Genomic DNA, 22,913 nt, shown 5'->3' with positions numbered 1-22,913 from the left:
TACTTTGGACCGGAATCTGAGAAACGAGTAAAATATCGAACATTTTCAAAAGTTTTTCGCTTTTTTCACCATTAAGGAGCGTTCATAGACAGTTCGTATGTTCCAGAAAGTTGTTTACTGATATTTTTACTACATTAATATGTTTAATTCTTTTCGTGAATTTTCAACGGTTTAGTATCTATGGAGCAGAAACTGATAAAAGAGGATAAAAATCGCAATTGCATTGCTATCTTGGCCATTAAGAACCGTTTCTACGGAGTTCGTACGTTCTAGAAAGTTGTTTATTGAGACCTAAGGTACATTTTTGCTGGTGGTTGTTTGCTTCAATTTTGATCGGTTTAATATCTGTAGCTTAAAATCCGAGAAAAATTATATCGGAAATTTAACCCTGACGATTTTGACCTTGAAGATGAGATTGAATGGATTTTATGTGTTGACAATTAATATTCTTCAAGTCGAGAGCTACAACTTTGCTTCAGCGAGTAAACTCAAATTCTCAGCGGTGTTGAAGATGTGAGCCTGATAAAATGATCCCTTTTGACATCAAGGCCTCAGGTTTTTGGGGGCCCATAACCGCGAAAGTGCAAGTGATAGGGAAAAACGCCGGGACACGTGTCTTCTCATTTTTGGTCTTCTGTCACGCTGCGGTGTCAAAATATTAATAATTTTCGAGTTGCATAGTGTTATTTAAAGTATTGTTAAATCCCAACTCGCGGAAACTTTTAAAGTATGTTTTAAACCCCAACTTGTGCAATTTTTTTAGAATTTTCAATCCCAGCTCGTGCAATTTTTTTAAGTATATTTTAAACCCCAACTCGTGGAATTTTTTAAAGTACAGTATAGTGTCGATAATCCGGACACCACATGTTTCGGCGGTGTCCGGATTATCGAATTGTCCGGATTACCGAGTAGCAACAAAAATATATAATTTTGTACGTTATATTCATTAATAAGGGACTTTTACTATGTAAAGAACTGACATGTAAGTCAAACAAATTCATATTAAGTAAATATCACGGGATGCTATCATTTTATGACCCGGAACAACTTCCCTAGCTACCAAATTTACTTATATTCATCCAGCATAATTTAAGTGGCTTTTGGTGAGTATTTTTTCATCTAAAACTTCTCTACAACTGGTGTATATTTATTTATAGTTTTTTTTAAGGATATAAGCTTCGTAGTCCATGTACATTTATTGATTTCGCTTGTCCATGGAACATGAGCCTCTTATGACAGGGTACAGTAATGGAATTCTCTAACTAATTTTTTGAGTTACCGACAAAAATTGGTAAAATTAAAACCCAAAATGAAAGGTATCATTAAAAGTTAACAATTCTTTTGCTTTCGGTAGGACTTAGCAACAGCTTCATTTTGGTTGTTAACTTATCAAAAAAAATGTTAATTTCCGAAATTAAAAGCATTTTAATTTTACCGATTTTTGTCCGTAACTCGAAAAACGAGTTACAGAATTCCACTACTGGTTTACCCAACACTATGTTTAAAAATTTTTGCTTATCATAGCCAGTCATCAATGCTTGAACGGTAGGAAAATCATTTGACAGATTCAAATAGTTAATTCCATATTGACTCTATAACTGAGTTAACAGTGACCATTTAGAAATTCAAGATTTGGACCAAAAACCTTGAAAAACTTATTTTTTTCTTAGTTGTACACCAATTGCTATTGTTAAGAACGCAAATGGCAATGAAATAAATAAGAATCTGATGTGCTATATAAGAAAAAAATATTGATGTCCGGATTATCGAGGTAGGAAAAATATGTGATGTCCGGATTACAGAGTCTACAATGTAAAAAATTCTGGTGTCCGGATTACCGCGTTGTCCGGATTAACGAGTGTCCGGATTATCGAGACTATACTGTAAATAAGAAAAAATAAGTTTCTTATACAGTCAATATTGAATTAACTATTTGAATCTGTCGAATAATTGTATACCAACCATCGATGGATGACGATAAGCAACAGTATTTTAAAACTAGAGTTGAGTAGCCTAGTTCCCTTAAAAATCGATGTTGGGTGTTCCTCTCCTCTAAAGGAATTAGTTTATTAGGCCTCCGATTAGTAAGTCCCTTGGAACTGCGAATTGTATTCCAATGATATTTTACCTGGAAATGTTTATAACATTTAAAGCGTTGGGATTAATAGCTTAATTTTAAAATTTAGATTTTTTAGATTCTCTAAGAATTTTTTTTGAGTTACCTACAAAAATTGGTAAAATTAAAATCAAAAAAAACAAGTAAAAAAGCGTCAGTCGGCTTTGCCGACAGAGATATACCCTCAGATAATATGAAGTGAAACTTTCATCTACGGGCAGATCGTATTTAGTGTCTCTTCAGAATTTTGTGGCGCTTTTTGAACATTTGAACTTGCGACAAAAATGTGGATTAAGAATTAACTGCACAAATGTTGAACTTTTGTGGGGGAGGTACCCTTAGGGAGGACTGATATGGGCCATTTTAAAAGTTAAACTAAATTTTGACAAAATATATGGAGAACCAAAGTTTGGACCAAATTGGTTGACCAATTCAAGTGATATCGTCCTATCATTTTAGTGACATTTTATTGGGGGAAAAGTGCCGGAAGTTGCGGTCCGGTATTGCCCCATGAAACTAAATTTGGATAAAATATGACGAAGACCAAATGTTGGACCAAATCGGTTGAACAGTTCGACAGTTATCGTGGCATAGGGTTTTTTACACCTTTCGGGCTGTTTTCCCAAGAAATATGGACTTGCCCCCGAAATAACGTTCACCGTCGTAATGGAGGTAGCGAATGCAAATGGCTTCAGCAAAAATCAAAATGATTCGGGAGCAGGTCTTAAAGTGAACTTATCCGAAATTTTGTGCGGGAGGTACCAGAAGGATTAGACAAATATAGTCCATATTTGAACCTGATCTATAACTGGTAGATATATTAGGATGTGCAAAGTATGGATTACACCGGTCACTCCTTTCAAGAGTTACCGTGGGCACGAATGTTCCAAACATTTTTGAAGTTTTGTGGGGGAGGTACCTGAAGGAGTGGACCTATATGGTTTATCTTCGAATTTAAAGTATGTTTGGACAAAATATTACGAAGGCCAAATTTTGGACCTAATCGGCAGATGCTTTCGAGAGTTATCTCGCGCTCCAACCACTACACACGGTGTCGTAGGGGCTTTTTGCATCTTTCAGGCTATTTTCTCAGGAAGTACGGACTTGCCCCTGATGAAACTTGTACCGCCGTATGGGGGGCGGTGAATACAAGATGTTACAACAAAAACCGAAGCGATTCGGGAGCTGGTCCTAAACTGAACTTTTCCGAAATTTTGTGTGGGAGGTATCCGAAGGAGTGGACCGATTGAGTCCTTATTAGAACCTCATCTAAGTCTGGTAGAAATTCCACGATGTGCAAAGTATGGACCACATCGGGTACTCCCTTCAAGAGTTATCGTGCGCACAAATGTTCCGAACATTTTCGAACTTTTGTGGGGGAGGTACCGGAAGGAGTGGACCGATATTACCCATCTTCGAACTTAAACTAAGTTTGGACAAAATATTACGAAAGCCGAAATTTGAACCGAATCGGTTCATCCGTTCGAGAGTTATCGTGCGCTCCAGCCAGACAGACAGACAGACGGACGGATATTGCTCAATCGACTCCAAATTGTCTGAAACACATTTCGTCCAAACATACTTGGGGTCTAAAACCATTATTTCGATGAGACACATTTTGCCCGTATGAAAGTGTATATGAAGAAAAGACAAAATTTTTTAGTTTTCCATAAGAAAAAAAATTAAAAATTTTTTTTAAGCTACATGAAAGATTTTTGGTACATAGAATGGCAAAAAAATCCCATTCTTAAATCTGTTCGAGATACTAATTTTGGTTGTTGCGCGCAAAAGTTATGGCGGTTTCAATTCTGATAAAAAGAAAAAAATCTTTAAAAGGCTCTAATCATTATATTGAGAAACTCTCTTAATTAGGGGCTCCCTACGTAATATATGATTACTGAGGCCCCATAACATTAGTGAAAAAGTTTAAAGTTTTCGCGGAAATTGAGAAAGAGTAAAAAAAATTCGTACTTTGCAACTTGTTTTAATAAAATTCAACCTGTTTATGCATCTGAAAAATATATAAAAAATATGTACGTAATCTATACATCGCGAAGATTCAAATGAAACCAAAACTATACAAATCCGTTCAATGGTTTTCATATTATAGCATTATAGTTGAAGAAAATGTAGGAAAAATAGGTTAGAGTTATTTTTCTATTTTAGTTAATTTTCACGCAAAGAATCACATTTTTTATTCTAATCACTTCTCGAATACACGCTAACATCTAGCGGAAGATATGGGTATCGTTCAAATAAATGTTGGGTTCCTTTAAATGGGGTATACTCTTGAAATAAAACTGTATCGGGTAATGTTCATTTTGAAATGCGTGTAAATCGCGAAATCCTCAAAATCACTTGATGCGCATGCGGTTTACCAACACAGCGAATTCTTCTCTTTTAATTTGTACACATTTGCCAGGATTTACTTAGGCCGCTAAGATGTAGCTTCGTCTGCAGTTTAGTGTGCAACAAACTGTATAACGCTTATAATTTGCACAAAGTGCATACACTTTTTATGCGCATCCGATTTCAGTATCAACCGCGAAAAAATACATCGATCTAAACATATTTCAATAAAATCCATCAAGAACCGTGGATGTAGCATCACACAGTATTTTTTGGATAAATCGGATACAGCTCCCATGCCACTAAATTTTTCAAACCGCTGTTTTCGCACAAACGCGAGTGATGATTCACTTTCTTCATTGAAATGGAAACGATCCATATAAAACGCGAATTAGTCAGCGATATTTTGAAAAACATTTTTCGCAAATTTTTCAATTTTTGCAGTAGCCATTTCCGCCGTTCTAGTAGATGGATTTTTACGATCTGTGATTCACATGATCCGGATCGTCGAAAAACTAAAATATCGCGGGGTACCAGCACACTCAAAATGATATTGTAAATGCTGTACCCAAAAAATAGGTTTTTTAGAAAAAATATCGCACTAAATTTTGGCCTTTGGCAGTAGATTACTCTGCTGCTGTGTGGGCTACATACTCAATATACATATCAGATTATGCGAAATCGCGAGTTCTTTAATCCTATAATTGGTTTTTCGAAATATCCGAATGCGCGTCCCACTTACATAAAAAATACAAAAAACACCTGAAATCCGGCTTCAAAATGTCAGCATCCATAAAAGGTGGATACAGTGGAAATTTTGGAAAGTGTTACATTAGAAGTGTAATCTTCATTTTGTATTCTCCTACTTTTACTTTGGACAGATGTCCGTCATTTGAATGGATTAATCAGAAATCAAATAGCAATGTAAAAAACCTGTTTAGCTTCAACGTGTTTTTACCTATGTTTTTTCCTTTACGCGGTCGTAACTACCACGTAAATTAAATTTGTTTGCTAAATTTTTGAGCTTTGTACAAAAACATCTAAATTAATCCAGCAATAGTCATAGTTACTGATAAACTACAATAGTTCGCGTATTATAATAGTGCAAACCTTGGCTTCATGGAAACTAAAAAATTTTGACTTTTCCTCGTATACCCTCGTTAGCATAAATGCTGAGGGTATAATGATGAATGAAAAGTTTAAATAAAATTTGGCACAACTCTTCCCATAGGCAGAACTTAACCAATTTTTGGTCGCCAGCTTACTGAAAAATATCATTAATTACCGAAATTTAATTTTACCGTTTTTTCAGTAACGCAAAAAATGAGTTATTTAAAAAACGTATAGACTCCTTATATTTTCAATCTTTGATGTACAAAATCACAGGCAACTACGGATCGTTGTTTTGTATTCTTGTAATTATACCACCAATAGATTTAAATTCCGTTGTCTTATTCGAAGGCTGTAACATATACTCCGGTTCATCTGAATAGAACCATATAGGAGAGAAATTGTAAATTATATTTTTGTGGACATGTAGAGCATGTAGTATATTTTCAATACCTAACGCTTCATTTTACTCGATGAAAAAACGACGATATAAAGTCAGTTGCTGATGTTCATAGAAATGGCTAAAATATATTCACAATAACGAGATGAGTGCATTTGAATTTTGAAGTTATATCTCAAGTCGTAAGAGGCTCTTCTTGTCCCATGGACTCTGAAAATCATTATGTGGGCTATAAAGTTTACGAGTATATCCTTGAAAAAACTATGAAAAAATATACACCAATTATAGAGAAGTTTTAGACTATCTGTGTATTGCAAATGTCGCCTAAATTACGCTGGAGGAGTACAATTAAGAAGTAAATTTGGTAGCCGGAAAGCTGCTTAAAATGGTCGCAACTCGTTATATTTGCTTAATATGAATTCGTTTACTTAAGATGCCAAGTTTTTATCTGGTAAACGTCCGATATTAATGATTTGAACTTACAAATTATGTGTTTTTGTGACTACTCGGTAATCCGGACAATTCGATAATCCGGACATCGCCGAAACATGTGGTGTCCGGATTATCAAGACTATACTGTATATTTTAAACCCCACCTCGTGGAATTTTAAACTCCAACTCGTGCAGTTTTTAAAGTATATTTTTAATCCCAACTCGTTGAATTTTTTAAAGTATATTTTAAACCCCAACTCGTCCATATTTTGAAGTATATCTTAAAACCCAACTCGGGGAATTTTTTTAAAGTTTAAACCCCAACTCGTCCATTTTTATACCCTACACCACACAGTGGTAAGGGGTACTATGTCTTTGTGCATATGTATGTAACATACAAAAGGAAACGAAATAGACCCATAGTTCCTTTTGGGGATATACATATAATCACTTTCTGAGTCGATTTATGCATGTCCGTCTGTCCATGTATTTTTCTTCGCAACCTACAGGTCGCATTTTTTGTCCGATTCAGCTGAAAATTGGGGACTTTAACTTTTTTAGCCATAAGAAGAACGCTATTGCTTTTGGTGAAAATCGGTTTAGATTTGGACATAGCTCCCATATATATTTTCGCCCGATTTCACGTATTTGCTGCACCAAACACGCTACATACGTCCAATTTTGATGAAATTTTGAGTGTTTGACTGAATCCTGTCTATAAATAAGTGTGCCAAATTATATCGAAATCGGTTTGGATTTGGATATAGCTCCCATATATAGTTTCGGCCGATTTCACGTATATTGTGTACCACACACGCTATATATTTCCGATTTCGATGGAATTTGGAATGTGTGACTGAATTCAGTCTAGAAATAAATGTGCCAAATTATATCGAAACCGGTTCAGATTTGGATATAGCACCCATATATATTTTCGGCCGATTTCGCGTATTTGCTGCTCCAAACACACTATATAAGTCCAATTTCAATGATATTTGGAATGTGTGACTGAATTCGTTTGGAAATAAATGTGCCAAATTATATCAAAATCGGTTAAGATCTGGATATAGCTCCGATTTATATTTTAAATATTCACAGTGGTGTAGGGTATCATATAGTCGGCCCCGGCCGACTTTGATTCTTTCCTTACTGGTTTAAAGTATATTTTAAACCCCAACACGTGGATTTTTTAAGTATATTTTAAACCCCAATACTTTGCGTGTAGGGTACTAAAAGTTGGTTTTTGGTCCAAAAGTTTGTAACACTTCGAAATAATGGTCCTATGGTAGACCTATACTTATGTATTCCAAATTAAAGTCTATAGGATATGGTTTTTGTTTTTCCATCTTCCCAATATAAGGTTAATTTTGTGTAAGTTCTCGGGTTATTGTTCGTCGCAAGGTGTTTCTTGGTCAAAGTCGCTTTCATTATCCTTAGGAATTCCATTCAAGCGCCTTTCTGTTTATGCTATGAACATTTGTCCATAAGGTGTGGCAAATTCGCCTCAATTTCCTACGTTTAATCTGTTTTTGTATAGGTTCCTGATTCGTTATATTCCACAGCTCTTTGCTACTTTACTTTAGTCTTTATTCGTGCTACATGAAAACATTTCTTAAACTAAGGAGATAAAAACTCCAAATAATTTTGTGATTCTTTATTTTGATATTCTTTATTAACATTAATTTTTTAAATAAACATTAGTTTATTAAGTGCTTTATTTTAGTAATTTAATAGATTTTATTTATTTTGGTATTTTTTCATATCTTCCTTATTCCATACCATAACACGATTATGGATTGGCTTTCGTGGCTTTATTAAATAATGGGGATGATATTCGTCTAAAGGCATGTGCTGAAAAATAAAATTGATTTACGTTAACATGAATTTATTTTAGGTTGCAATAAATCCTTAGCCTTGTGATATATTTTGACATGTCACAGTTTAATAGTTAAATGTTTCTCACTCAAACTCACCTTATCTTTTTTGGTATTTATATCTGTGTCATTTGCCGATACTTTTTGCGGCAGTCTACGCAGGAATAAATCGAAAAATATTTTTATGAATGAAAAGTAAAAAGCTTCAACTACGCAAATTACACTGAAACCAACCATTAAACTCATGATGCCACCAGTTTGGGCTACATATAGGGGAGAAAATGAAAAGAAAATGTTTAAGGTTTGCAGTTATTTTCAAAATTTATTATTATTATTAAAATATATTTAATTTTTAACAAACTTTACCAAACAACTTACACAAAAACTCTGTCAATCCCGTATACGGAGCTTTAGTATAGCCACGAATATTATTATATTTATAGAATAGAGATACCATTGCCAAATCATCTTTCATCTCATCTAGCGAACGATTGTGGAAAAAATGATCTGGCAAATAATAATCATGTTGTGCAAATTCTGTTGAAAACAAATCCGGAGAATGTGAAATTTCATTACAGCCATTCAAACATTCACTTTTGCATTCTTCAATGGTCGAAACCAATAGTAAACTTTCAGCTCGTTCCAGACAATCCATATCCTTGAGATAACAAATGGTTGCATTTGAAAAGATATTCGGTAAATAATGTGGTATACAGTGGCACATTTTCATTATCATCTTGGCATCACATTCCATTATACAATTCTGCCGCGTGTAGTATTTGAAATAGATCAGCTGTTTTTCATCACTGAAATAACACTGTCTATCTTTGGGTGCTACTTGACGTAGTGTGGAAGCAGCTTCATTTATTTTAGTATTAATCCGTACCAGTGTTTGTCTACCAATTGCCACTGGTAGACCAGATTCCTTGATGTAAGGGAAATCGACCGGATTATAGAGCATCATCTGGCAAGGATTAAATTAACTTTGTGAAGTAGGTTTTTAATTTTTCTTGTTAATATTTACCTTAAATCCTGGACCATTTGTTGAGGAGCAATAATAATTGTCTAAATCGGCATTAAGTACCACAGTTAAACCTTTTGATGTCCCCGGACCTTTTTTTGCATTACAAAGTAATTCTTTTATTGTTTTCATTTATATTTTTGGTTATACAATGTTTAATGTACCTGGAGTTTTTCTGGGATAAAATCTTTTTGGTAAATATTCTGTTCCATACCCATCCTCGAAGGTCCATTTAACGGGCAAAGTTGCTCGACCATTTGATGTCGTATATTCACGTATAAACCGGTATCTGAGGAAGAATCAGACGTGAATAACTAAACTGAAAATTCCTCAGGATTTAACAAATAATATCAAACAATTGTTCTCATGTTATTATTTGTTATGGAAATTGTTATAAATTATGAAATCGAATAAATATTTTCTTTCCGAAAATAAATTTTAAGATGTTCTCTAATAGACAATGGCAATTTTAAGGTATCCACTAGTAGACAGAATACTGTTTAAGGTATTTTCTAATAGACAGCAGATCCTTTAGCGTTTTCCATAGTAGACAGAAGACCTTTTAAGGCATTCTCTAGTAGAAAAAAGGAATTTAAGGGTTTCTCTAGAAAACGTTTCAAGGTCCTCTGTATTAGACGGAAGACATTTTAAGGTATTCTCTAGTAGACAGAATAACTTTTAATTTATTTTCTAGTAGACAGAAGAAGACGTTTTAGGGTATTTTCTAGTAGACTTAAGACCTTCGAAGGTATGCTCTACTGAAGATAGGAACTATTAAGTTCCTCTATAGAAGACAAAAGACCTATCATGTTTTTCTATAGTAGACAGCAGACTTTTTGAGGTATTCTCTAGTATACAGAGGACCTTTTGTAGGTCTTCCTGAGGGGACAAAAAAGTTCAAGGTAGTTAGAAAACCTTTTAAGGTCTTCTCTAGTATACAGAAGACCTTTTAGGTTATTCTCTAGTAGACAGAAGACCATTTAAGGTCTTCTATAGTAGGCAGAAGGCCTTTTAAGGCTTTCCCCAGTAAAAAGAAAAAAATTTAAGGCATTCTCTAGTAGAAAGAAGGGCTTTTAATGTATTCTCTAGTAGACATAAGAGCTTTAACGTAGGCAGAAGACCTTCTAAGGAATTCTCTATTAGATCGAAGGCGTTTTAAGCTATTCCCTAGAATGCGGAACAAATTCCTCTATAGTAGACAAAAGACCTATCATGTTTTTCTATAGTAGACAGAAGACTTTTTGAGGTATTCTCTAGTATACAGAGGACCTTTTTTAGGTCTTCCTGAGTGCATAAAAAAAGTTCAAGGTAGTTAGAAAACCTTTTAAGGTCTCCTCTAGTATACAGAATACCTTTTAGAGTATTCTCTAGTAGACAGAAGTTTTTTAAGGTCTTCTCTAGTAGACAGAAGACCATTTCTCTAGCACACAGAAGGCCTTTTAAGGCTTTCCCCAGTAAACAGAAAAAATTTTAAGGTGTTCTATAGTAGACAGAACATCTATTAGAGTCTTCTCTAGTAGAAATAAGGCCTTTTAGGGTCTTCTATAGTAGACGGAAGACCCTTTAAGGTATTTTCTAGTTGACAGAAGACTTTTTAAGGTCTTCTCTAGTACACAGAAGACCTTTTAGGATATTTTCTAGTAGACAGAAGACCTTGTAAAGCTTTCCCCAGTACACAGCAGAAATGTTAAGGTATCATCTAGTAGACAGAACACCTTTTAAGGTGTTTTCTAGTATACATAAGGCCTTTTAGGGTATTCTCTAGTAGACAGAAGACCTTTTATGAATTTTCCCAGTAGACAGAAGAAATTTTAAGGTATTCTCTGGTATACAGAACATCTTTTAAGGCTTTTCCCAGTAGACAAAAGACCTTTTAGGATATTTTCTAGTAAAGAGAAGACTTTTTAAGGCTTTCGCCAGTAGACAGAAAAAAATTTAAGGTAATTATAAATAGACAGAATACATTTTAAGGTCTACCGTAGTAGACAGAAGATCTTTTAAGGTCTTCTATATTATACAGGAGACCTTTTAGGATATTCTCTAGTAGACAGAATACCTTTTATGGCTTTTCCCTGCAAACAGAAGAAAAAGGTATTCTCTAGTAGACAGAAGACCTTTTAAGGCCTTCCTTATAGACAGAAGAAATTTTAAGGTATTCTCTAGTAGACAGTACACCTCTTAGAGTATTTTCTTATAGACAGAAGACCTTTTAGAGTATTCTCTAGTAGACAAGACCTTTTAAGGTATTTTCTAGTAGACAGAAGACCTTCTAAGGTCTTCTTATTATACGGAAGACCTTTTAGGATATTCTCTAGTAGACAGAAGACCTTTTATGGCTTTTCCCTGTAGACAGAAGAAATTTTATGGAATTCTCTAGTAGACAGATGACCTTTTAGGGTCTTCTCTAGTAGACTTAAGACCTTCCATGGTATGCTCTAGTGAAGATATGAACTATTGAGTTCCTCTATAGAAGACAAAAAACCTATCATGTTTTTCTATAATAGGCAGAAGACTTTTTGAGGTATTCTCTAGTATACAGAGGACCTTAAGTAGGTCTTCCTGAGGGGACAAAAAAGTACAAGGTAGTTAGAAAACCTTTTAAGGTCTTCTCTAGTATACAGAAGACCTTTTAATGTATTCTCTAGTAGACAAAACACCTTTTAGAGTCTTCTCTTATGACAGAAGGCCTTCTGGTATTCTCTAGTATACAGAAGACCTTTTAAGGTCTTCTCTATTATACAGAAGACCTTTTATGGCTTTTCCCTGTAGACAGAAGAAATGTTAAGGTATTCTCTAGTATACAGAACATTTTTTAAGGTTTCCTCAGTAGACAAAAAACATTTTAGGATATTTTCTAGTAAACAGAAGACTTTTCAAGGCTTTCCCCAGTAGACAGAAGAAATTTTAAGGTAATTTTAAGTAGACAGAACGCGTTTTAAGGTCTTCCCTAGTAGACAAAAGATCTTTTAAGGTATTTTCTATTATAAAGAAGACCTTTTAGGATATTCTCTAGTAGACAGAAGACGTTTTATGGCTTTTCCCTGTAGACAGAAGACATTTTAAGGTATTCTCTACTTGACAGAAAACCTTTTTGGGACTTCTAGAGTAAACAGAAGACCTTTTAGGGTCTTCTCTGGTAGACAGAATAACTTTTAAGATGTTCTCTAGTAGACAGGAGAGTTTTTCGGGTCTTCTCTATTAGACAGGAAACCATTTAAGTTTTTTCTAGCAGAGAGAGTACTCTTGAGATCTTCTCTCAGTGGATAATCAAATTTATTATTGCGGTCGAGGTAGAGAATATGATAGTTTCGGATGTAGCCGTTAATCATCATCCGCTTTCTTATTCTTTTTAAGAAGAAATAACTGCCAACAGTTTCAGCTCAGTAAGAGTAGTAAGAAATTATATATTTTTCTGTACCCTCCTGTACCTGAAAACAATAAAGGATGTGTGGACTTTAGTTGAAGGACATAAAAGGTCGTTGTTTTGCACAGCGTTATTTGAAAGGATGCTACAAACAGCCCTTAGCCCAGGTATCGGCACTAATACAAACGCATTGTTTGCGGACTCACGCATACGACTCTCTCCACAAACAGCGTGTGCGTTAATACATTGCTAAAATTAAAAATCATTGAAACAAGCGAAAGCAGAACCTTCTTCATTGACTTCTGAACGAAGACTGAGTGGTGGTTGTTCTGTTGTTATTCTCATCAAGTGTGCCCCTTTTTGCCGGATGGCGCCTTAGCCCATGAATGTACCACTGACAGGCCCAATCAGAACAGGCTACACAAAAATGAGCAAAATAATACAACTTTGGCTTGGTTTTTGAAACGGTACCTACCGATGGGTGCCACCGTGGTGCAATGGTATGCACGCCCGCCTCGCACGCAGAAGGTCGGGGGTTCGATTCCCCGGCCAGGCAACATCAAACATTTTTCAACGGGGCAAAATAGCCCTCAGTAATGTTGGCGACATTTCCTGAGTATTTCACCCTTGAAAAACTTCTCCACAAGTGGTGTCTTAAGACACGCCGTTCGGACTCGGCGATAAACAGTAGGTCCCATATCATTGAGCTAAATATGAATCGGGTGCGCTCATTGATATGAGAGAAGTCTCCCTTGTCCCGTATGGGATGTTTGTGGAACAATTATAAGTAATAATCTTTGTCGTAGGTGAATATCGACGTTGTTTCAACCACAAACCATATCGGCTATACAACGACATCATCTTATGTCACCAGAATCAACAAAGAAGAACCTATTAAACAGGCCTATAAATACGGTCCCATTGCGGTCACTGATGTGGAACAATCTTTGTTTGTTACCTACCGATTTTCGGAATTTTGAGGATTTTTGCCAAAATATTTAACCAAATTAGCTGTAACTTGACACTTCATGTTCCTAGTAGTCCCAACACTTCTCCATCAAAAATCGTCAATATAGGTCAGTGTTTTGGAGTAGGCCCATACTTCCCAAAACGGGAATATGTGAAAAAACTAAGTTTTTTAGTTCTCGAAGATAGACTAGAATAACTCTCAACCCTCCATTGACATATTGACTAAAATAAGTATCAGCTTATATTAACGACTTTTTAAGTCAAAATTAATTAAAGCTTGAGGAAATTTCATGAAACCAACACTCCCTGGGAATACATGAGGTATTTTTTGTCCAAACATAGTTTAAGTTCGAAGATAGGCCATATCGGTCCACTTCCTTCGGTACCTCACCACAAAAGTTCAATAATTTTAGGTAAAATTGAGTGCACGATAACACTTGATTGGAGTAATCGGAGGCAATTGACCCAAAACTCAAAAAAACCCCTATGACGTCAGCACACGGTGCTCTTAAAGCAACTTTACATGGAAGGTGCTTACACCTGGGAAGTTTTTGTGGATTCTGAAACTAAAGAAAAATCAAAAAACCAACAAATCGCCGAAGCGCTTTTTAAAAAATCGCGATTCAATTTGACATTTTTAAGCCTACCTATCGAAATGAGACTTAAAAAAATGTTGTAGCAGTAAAATTTCTCTACAAGGGATACATATGTTCAAATTGGGACAATGCAGTCACGGTATCGCCTCTTTATAAAACAATGTCATGCAGGTGCGCCTTAACTAACCTTAAATGAAAACCACGTAGACCTGGGAAGTTTTTTTTGGGATTTTGAAACAGCAATGTTCATAGATTAGAAAAATTCAAAAACAAGAACAAATCGCTGGAGGGATTTTAAATAAATCGCGGTCAAAGTTCACATTTTTAAATTATTTTAGGGTTTCAAGATTTTGCTTTCTTAAATCTCATTTCGATAGGACTCCCGGTTTCCAAGCAAAATCGTGATTAGGGATAGGTAATGGAAAGCAATAATCGATTTTTCCCAGCAAACCAATCGTACCGACATCGTAATGAAATCGGAACAAAATTCGGACGATACGTCCGATATCTGACCAGAACTCGTAACGAAAGTTGTATGAAGTGGTTGACATAATTTCGGAACGAAATGTCGGAGCGACATCGGATCGATTTCGGTCCGATTTCGTAACGAAATCTGAAGAAAATCCTTGGGAAATTCGGAAAGAAATTTCTTTCCGACATTTGTTCCGAAATCGGTACAAAATTTGAACTATTTCCCCTCCGAAAAATCGTTTAGAAATCGGAACGAAATCTGAACGACTTTGCTTCCGAAATTGTTCAGACGTGTCGGTCATCAGACATTTGATTTGCTGGGGTGTCACATTGTTGTGCTAAATTTGTATATGTATTTTTTACTTACTCTCCCTTAAACAGATAGTATGGATGTAATTGATTGAAGACGCAACACAAACCTTCATCTAATAGAACTTCCCGAAACAAATCTGTGCATGTTTCTTCATCTTCTCCGAATTTGCAATAAACAATCATATCTTCACATGATTGGGCATTCTAAAATTACACAAATTTTCATTTATAAACAATCAATTACATACATACATATGTATATTTACCTCTAAAATAAAATTAGGAAATGTATCCGTTTCTGAACGTGGTGTAAAATTAAGAAATCTCGTATAGTTATAAGGTTGAAAACATATTTTTTGTACATGACCATATTCAGGTGAATCTCTGAAAGGGAAACAAACAAGTTTGTTTTTCTCTTAACACACAAAGATTTCAAAATTTTCACTTAACTGACATTTCAAAATTTTCCACTCGGTCACGTTGAATTTGATTCATATTACAGAAAGTCACCGTTGGAAAGGGCAGACTGGCAATGGCAGTTGGGTTGGAACTTAAACTGATAATGACGGGCGTATTTTGCCATTTGTTGAGAAAGTAAAATGCCATGTAAAGGCCATAGATGAAAAATGATAAAAACGATACCAAATAATACAATCTGAAACACACCAAAATGTTATTGATTTATTTCCAATTCACTTTACTGTGTTATAACATAAACACCTTTCCACAATGCTGCGTTCTTCATCACAAACATATTTTAAACCGTTTAATACAGTCTCCAAAAGAAATCGTTTCAAATTGGCTTTAAAATAAACAGAAATTGGTAATCTGTTTGCTTTGTGGTGGCCACTTTTTTCTTTAACATTCTTTGGCGGATATATCATTGTAGCTCTTGAAACTGTTGTTAATCCACACTAGAACGTATTCAAATAAACGAATGCTTGTCTATTACAAGTCTTTATTTGTCTTTTTAATTAATATCAGTAAATAATTATGTAGTACAATTTAATTAGATATTAACAATAAGTCATTAAATTTGTCTATTGATTTGGTCATTTAATCGATTACACAATGTCAACGGTGGAAACTTTAATTATGTTATAAGAAACCTAGTCACGTTAAATGGTAATATCCTTGTCGAAATATTAACAATATTATGTTTGGTTATTGGAATTAGTTTCCAAACTAAATTTATTAAGAACTCTTACCCCCTGTTTTTGTAAAAAAAAAAAAATATTTTTCAAACGTATAGTTCGTACTCAAACGAATCTGTTTAAAATTTGATTTTTAAAAAATTTAAAAGCATTCGTTCAATTACGAAAAGCTTTGTATATCAGTGTTTCCATTATGTTAATTTTTAACATTTTTTGAATTGTTCTCATTAAAAAATATGTCCCTTGTGGCAATCCCTAAAAATATTCTATATACAGACAAATTTTGAAAACAATTTTCAAACAAGTGAGCCAAGGCTACAATCGGGACGGGGCCGACTATGTGATACCGTACACCACTACCCGTGTGCATAAGCTTTTGACTGGTAAAATTCAAAATATTAAAATTGGGATAGCTTAGAGCCTTTGTTCAGAATGTCTTCATTAATACAGGTCAATTTTGTTGAAACGCAGTCAAGTGCATCGTTAGTACAACTCAAATAAAAAATGGAAAAGTGGGATGTACGCCAACCAGCAATAGTCTTCTTTCTCTGTGATACCCCCATCAACCTCCAAAATTTCGTGAGGATCTGATCAAAATTCCTATCTGTAGTGTGACTGCACAAAAAATGGAAAAAGGGATGCATTGCCGACTATTGCGATATCTCTGTTGTTTGACCTCCTATGACAACCTACTTTACAACGTTGTAAAGGTTTTATTTTCTACTTTCCTTGCCAGGTCTTGCTTCCGATATACCTCTTACTTGACTTTTTCTCCAAATAAGTTTTTTGCCCATTCCGACCTCTGAATTTGATCCGACCATCATCAAAATCAATAGGCTTCTTGCTCGGTAGGACCTTCCTTAACACCCAAAATTTCGTGACGATCCGATGAAAATTGCGACCTGTAGTGTGATTACAAAAAAATGGAAAAATGGGATGTATTACCGACTATTGCGATATCTCCGTTATTTGGCCACCTACGCCAACCTGCTTTACATCATTGTAAAGTTGAGGTTTTCTACTTTCATAGTCAGACTTCGCTTTTGGAGGGTCCCCAACCAAAGCTGTGATATTCGTCATTATTATTAAAATCGCAAAAATTAAAATATGGGTTATATAAGCGGCTATTGCGATATCTTCGTTGTTTGACCACCTGCGACAACCTTACATCGTTGCAAAGGTGATATTTTCTACTTTCATTAGCAGATTTTACTTTTGATATACCCCTTAGAAGCGAAGATGTTCGCTTTATAATAAAACGTTGACTTTTTCTCCAAATAAGTTTTTTTGGTAGGGTATAAAAAATATCAAAATACATCTTGGAAAGATGTATGAGTATCTAAAAATTTCTCTAGATCAATTTCCCATCATATGCATGCGTTTTCAGCGAAATTCTTTAACAAACAACAAAATTTCAGCTCAAAACGGTGGGTCTCTTTCTATCGTCTTTTTCAGACGTTTTCTTTTGTATTTTTTTGTTATAAAAACCAAATATATGAGGGAAATCTAAAGTTTCTGTTGGTTTTCACACAAATACAAACAGCATTGGATACAAAAACCAAAATGTGTTTTTGTGGGTGACAAAAACGAAGCCATCGGAAAATTTGAGTTGCCAACACAGGCTGTTTATGTTCTTAAAAATTGTAAATATACATACATCTATCTATATATATAAAAGAGCAGTGAGGTGAGGTATTCACTGACTGACTGATTGACTGACTGACTGATTCATCAGCGCCCCGACGAAACCGCTGAAGCTAGAAAGTTGAAATTTTGGGTGTAGGTTGCTGTTGGTGTGTAGGGGTGAGATAAGGCTGGGTTTTTGGAAATTCGGCCTAGAAGTGTACAAAAAGTACTAAAAGGTACTAAATATGGTACCCTTTGTATTAGGCAAACGGTAAGAGCTAGAATTCTTAAATTTGGAATGAGGGTCAATGATGGAGAGTTAGAAAGATGTATCAAAGGGTTATTGGAAATTCGAACTATAAGTGTACGAAAAGTACTACATTTTAAAAAACTTAGTACCAATTGTATATTTTGAACGGATATAGCTAGAACCATGGAATTTGGTATGGAAATCAAGGTTGGGAAGTGGCGTTGATGTAATTAAATGGTTTTGGAAAATCGTACTAATGTGTACGAAAAGTACTAAATGGTACTAAATTAAGTACAACTTGGATTTGGGTGAACGGATAGAGCTGGAATCCTGAAATTTGGAATGAGGGCCACTGATGAAGAGTAACAATGAAAGGTTTTTGGAAATTCGAACTATTAGGGTACGAAAAGTACAAAATGGTACTAAATTTAGTACAAATTGGATTTGGGTGAACAGATAGAGCTGGAATCCCGAAATTTGGAATGAGGGTCACTGATGGAGAGTAACTATGAAGGGTTTTTGGAAATTCGAACTATAAGTGCACGAAAAGTACTAAATGGTACCAAATTTAGTACAGTTTGAAATTAGGTGAACGGATTGAGTTGGAATCCTGAAATTTGGAATGAGGGTCACAAATGGAAAGTAACGAAGAAAAGTTTTTGGAAATTCAAACTATATGTGCACGAAAAATAATAAATGATACTAAATTTAGTACAATTTGGATTTGGGTGAACAGATAGAGCTGGAATCCCGAAATTTGGAATGAGGGTTACTGATGAAAAGTAACAATGAAAGGTTTTTGGAAATTCGAACTATAAGTGCACGAAATGTACTAAATGGTACTAATTTTAGTACAATTTGGATTTGGGTGAACGGATAGAGCTGGAATCCTGAAATTTTGAATGAGGGCCACTGATGAAAAGTAACAATGAAAGGTTTTTGGAAATTCGAACTATAAGGGTACGAAAAGTACGAAATGGTACTAAATTTAGTACAATTTTAATTTGGGTGAACGGATTGGGTTGGAATCCTGAATTTTGGAAAGAGGGTCACTAATGGAAAGTAACAAGGAAAAGTTCTTGGAAATTCGAACTATATGTGCACGAAAAATAATAAATGATACTAAATTTAGTACAATTTGGATTTGGGTGAACAGATAGAGCTGGAATCCCGAAATTTGGAATGAGGATGACTGATGAAAAGTAACAATGAAAGGTTTTTGGAAATTCGAACTAAAGGGTACGAAAAGTACGAAATGGTACTAAATTTAGTACAGTTTGAAATTAGGTGAACGGATTGAGTTGGAATCCTGAAATTTGGAATGAAGGTCACAAATGGAAAGTAACAAAGAAAAGTTTTTGGAAATTCTAACTATAAGTACACGAGACGTACTGAATTCAGTACACTTTGGATTTGGGTGAACGGATAGAGCTGGAATCCTGAAATTTGGAATTAAGATTACTGTTGGAATCTAGAATTGAGATATGGAGGTAGCTTTGGAAAATCGTTCTAATGTGCACGAAGCAGTGCTAAATGGTACTAAATTCGATACAAGTTGTATTTGCGTGAACAGATTACTGTTGGAGTGTAGGATTGAGGTAGTTTTGGAAATGCGTACTTATGGAAAAGTGCCAAATTGAACTACATTGCAGATATATGAAAGTAGTTATTGGAAAGTCGTGTACGAAAAGTGCTAAATGGTACAAAATTTGGTACATTTTGGTATTTGCTATATGGTACAGAATTTTGTTCAATTTGTGATTTTGTAAAGGTGTAGAACTGGAATTTTGAAATTCGGTTTTAGAAATTGGTGTTTAGAGAGGTGGTTTAAATGAGGTTTTGAAAATGATTACTTATTTATACAAAAAGTACTAAATACCCAGCAAAATGTTTGTAGCCAAAGAAGTAGTTAAATCATGAGTGCAAGTGATTTCGGACTACATCTTTTTACGTGAAAGAAGTCATGATTTTTACAAGGGCATGGTGCAGTGAGGATACTGTCTAATTTACTTCTTAAGCACACATTTTGCATTAGTTCTTTGTAGTGAATAAATCACAACAACATATGATTCAACTACTTCTTTGGCTACAAACAAAGATGTAGTTCGAAATCACTTTTATTATTTTTTGCATACAAATTACTTTTTATGGATGCAAACATATTGCTGTTATTATAATTAACAAGAAACAAATTATGTTCTTTGTCTTTTTAAGTTTTTTTTGCAAAATTTTGAAATTTCTAGAATGTGAAAAATTTATGAAATGGCTTCAAATCGGACATTGTCAAAATGTGAAGAACGGACTGCATTTTTCATGACTCTGCGTGGACTGCTTCAAAAAAAGCTATTCAATCACTCTTTCACAAGGAACAACTTCAAATAAATTTTGCTGGGTAGTATTATAATTGATTTCAGAGGAACAGATACAACTGGAAAAGTGAATTGCGGTTGGTATTTATGTTGAATATTAGAAGTCATTTTTGTGTACGAAAAGTTTGGTAACATGTTGGTACCAAAACCATGTTGGTATTGTGTAAACGGTTAAAGTGAGAACTGCATACTATAGGGGAACGAAAAATACTAAATGGTACTAAATTTGGGCTCGGTGTAGGAACAAAGCTTGGATTATATAATTTGGACAAAATACTACGAAATGGAAAAATATTTGTTAAGAAGATCATTCTGATATTTGAGATAAAGTTCGGAGTTTGAAAAATTGTACTGAATATTGTTCTATTGATTTTATGCTAACGCGAAGGTGTTTCTAAATAATAAAAAATAATGTACTGGAAGTATGTAGTTAAACGTGAAGTATCTTTTTTTTTTGTTTTTTTATGTTAATTTGAAAACGTGGTTCAATGCGACAATTTTGTTAACTAGAAGGTTATTATCCCCTGATAAGGCTTAAATTGAAATGCATCAAAAATGTACCGTTATATACGGTAAACATACCCGTGCACATTAAGTAAAATTTTTTGTAAAATAGTTTTTTTTTTCTAACCACAAATTCCGAATTTCGGTCGGAAAATGTGCATAAAATCTTCAAAATAGACTAAGTCTTCAAAATATCTCTTCTAATAAAAGTGGATTAAAGTAGACATTTTTTAAATGAAACTTTTGTATCCTCTGAGTATACAAGGTCCAAATTTAAAGAAAATTTGGCAATATAGATTTGTTCTATTTTTAAAATACACTAAGTCGAGGGGTACCGTTATATGGTGATATACGGATTTTTGTGGTCATTTTGAATTCCGAAAATTAGGTTCGTAGAATTTTCGGCATTCGTAGAATTTTCGGCGTGAGATAAAGTTTAGTGTTTGGAAACTCGTACTGGAAGGGAATGCTGTGTTAGTGAAGGGGTAAAACCAGAAGTCAAGTCTGAAATTAGCAATATGAGTAGCTGTTGGTGTATGTCTGTGATATGAGGTCGTAGTTTTGGTAATTCGAAATAAAAAATATAGTAGGGGTGCGATACGGCAGATATTTTTTTTTTTGGGAAATTCGAAATACAGTATACAGTATTAAAAGGAATTAAATCAATTAAATGTTGGTATTAAAAATAGGTTTTAGTACAACAGAATCGCCAGTGTTCACCTCTTCCATATTAAATATTGTTCATATATATTTTATTACCTTTCCGAATACGAAGTAGCGGGCATTTGCTAGTATTTATATATAATTATATATACACTACCTGAACCCGGTGTGCTTTGCTACCCCGACTAAGATAAAATATAATGGAATGCTATACTTATATTAATTTGTTTATACCCTCCACCATAGTATGGAGGATATATTAAGTTTGTTTTTACGTTTGTAACGCATTGAAATAATCATTTGCGTATATATATTCTTGATCAGCGTAAAATTCTGAGTCGATCTATGCATGTCTGTCCGTCTGTGGTAATCACTCTAGCATCCACAAAAATGGAGATAGGAAGTTGAAATTTTGGGAAGATGTCTCTTTTGTGTGCAGGCAGGTCAAGTTCGATGATGGGCTATATCGGTCCACGTTTTGGTATAGCCCCCATATAACAGTACCTCCCGATTTTCGGTATTTTGAGGATTTTAGCTAAAATTTTTAACCGAACTTGCTGTAATTTAACATATGAGGTTCTCAGTGGCCTCAAAACGTATCCACCAAACATCGTCAATATAGGTCCATGTTTTGGTATAGCCCCCATAAACGGTACGTCCCGACTTTCCGTATTTTGAGATTTTTAGCTAAAATTTTTAACCGAACTAACTGTAATTTGACATATGAGGTTCTCAGTGGCCACGAAAATTATCCGCCAAAAATGGTCAATATAGGTCTACGTTTTGGTATAGCCCCCATATAACGGTACCTCCCGATTTTCGGTATTTTGAGATTTTTAGCTAAAATTTTTAACCGAACTAGCTGTAATTTAACATATGAGGTTCTCAGTGGCCACGAAAACTATCCACCAAACATCGTCAATATAGGTCCACGTTTTGGTATAGCCCCCATATAACGGTACCTCCCGATTTTCGGTATTTTGAGGATTTTAGCTACAATTTTTAACTGAACTAGCTGTAATTTGACATATGAGGTTCGTTACGTTTTGATATAGCCCCCATATAACGGTATCTCCCGATTTTCGGTATTTTGAGGATTTTAGCTACCATTTTTAACTGAACTAGCTGCAATTTGACATATGAGGTTCTCGGTGGTCACTAACTTCTCCACCAAAAATCTTCAACATAGGTCCATGTTTTGGTATAGCCCCATATAACGTTACCTCCCGATTTTCGGTATTTTGATGATTTCAGCTGCAATTTTTGACCGAACTAGCTGTAATTTGACATTTGAGGTTCTCAGGTGTTGCTGGCGTTTTTTATTGTTGGACTG

The 22,913-nt window shown here is 34.7% G+C and overlaps 2 protein-coding genes across 2 annotated transcripts in view; one reads left to right on the top strand and one right to left on the bottom strand.

Annotated features, from left to right (window-relative positions):
• AnxB11 (Annexin B11) overlaps positions 1 to 22,913 on the top strand; it is a 77,984-nt gene that overhangs the window by 13,327 nt on the left and 41,744 nt on the right. The window lies entirely within an intron of this gene.
• LOC141398387 (pickpocket protein 28-like) lies at positions 8,126 to 15,768 on the bottom strand. The gene is made up of 8 exons (XM_073975673.1): positions 15,716 to 15,768; positions 15,469 to 15,669; positions 15,281 to 15,398; positions 15,070 to 15,218; positions 9,467 to 9,591; positions 9,306 to 9,394; positions 8,660 to 9,245; positions 8,126 to 8,544 (listed from the first exon to the last, which is right to left on the bottom strand). Exons 1-8 carry the CDS (start codon positions 15,766 to 15,768, stop codon positions 8,342 to 8,344), a joined length of 1,524 nt encoding a protein of 507 aa, XP_073831774.1. The 3' UTR covers positions 8,126 to 8,341.

Source organism: Musca autumnalis, unplaced genomic scaffold (genome assembly GCF_047663935.1).
Source record: "Musca autumnalis isolate F117 unplaced genomic scaffold, ASM4766393v1 scaffold_3, whole genome shotgun sequence".
NCBI lineage: Eukaryota > Metazoa > Arthropoda > Insecta > Diptera > Muscidae > Musca > Musca autumnalis.
This window is presented reverse-complemented; position numbering and strand designations above follow the sequence as displayed.

Coding starts and splice junctions, on each gene's coding strand:
- LOC141398387 (XM_073975673.1), bottom strand. CDS start 15,768: ATGTTTGTGATGAAGAACGCAGCATTGTGGAAAGGTGTTTATGTTATA. Junction 9,592..15,069: donor TACTATCTGTTTAAGGGAGA/GTAAGTAAAAAA, acceptor ATTCTTCCTCAG/ATACCGGTTTATACGTGAAT. Junction 9,395..9,466: donor TTATCCCAGAAAAACTCCAG/GTACATTAAACA, acceptor ATGCAAAAAAAG/GTCCGGGGACATCAAAAGGT.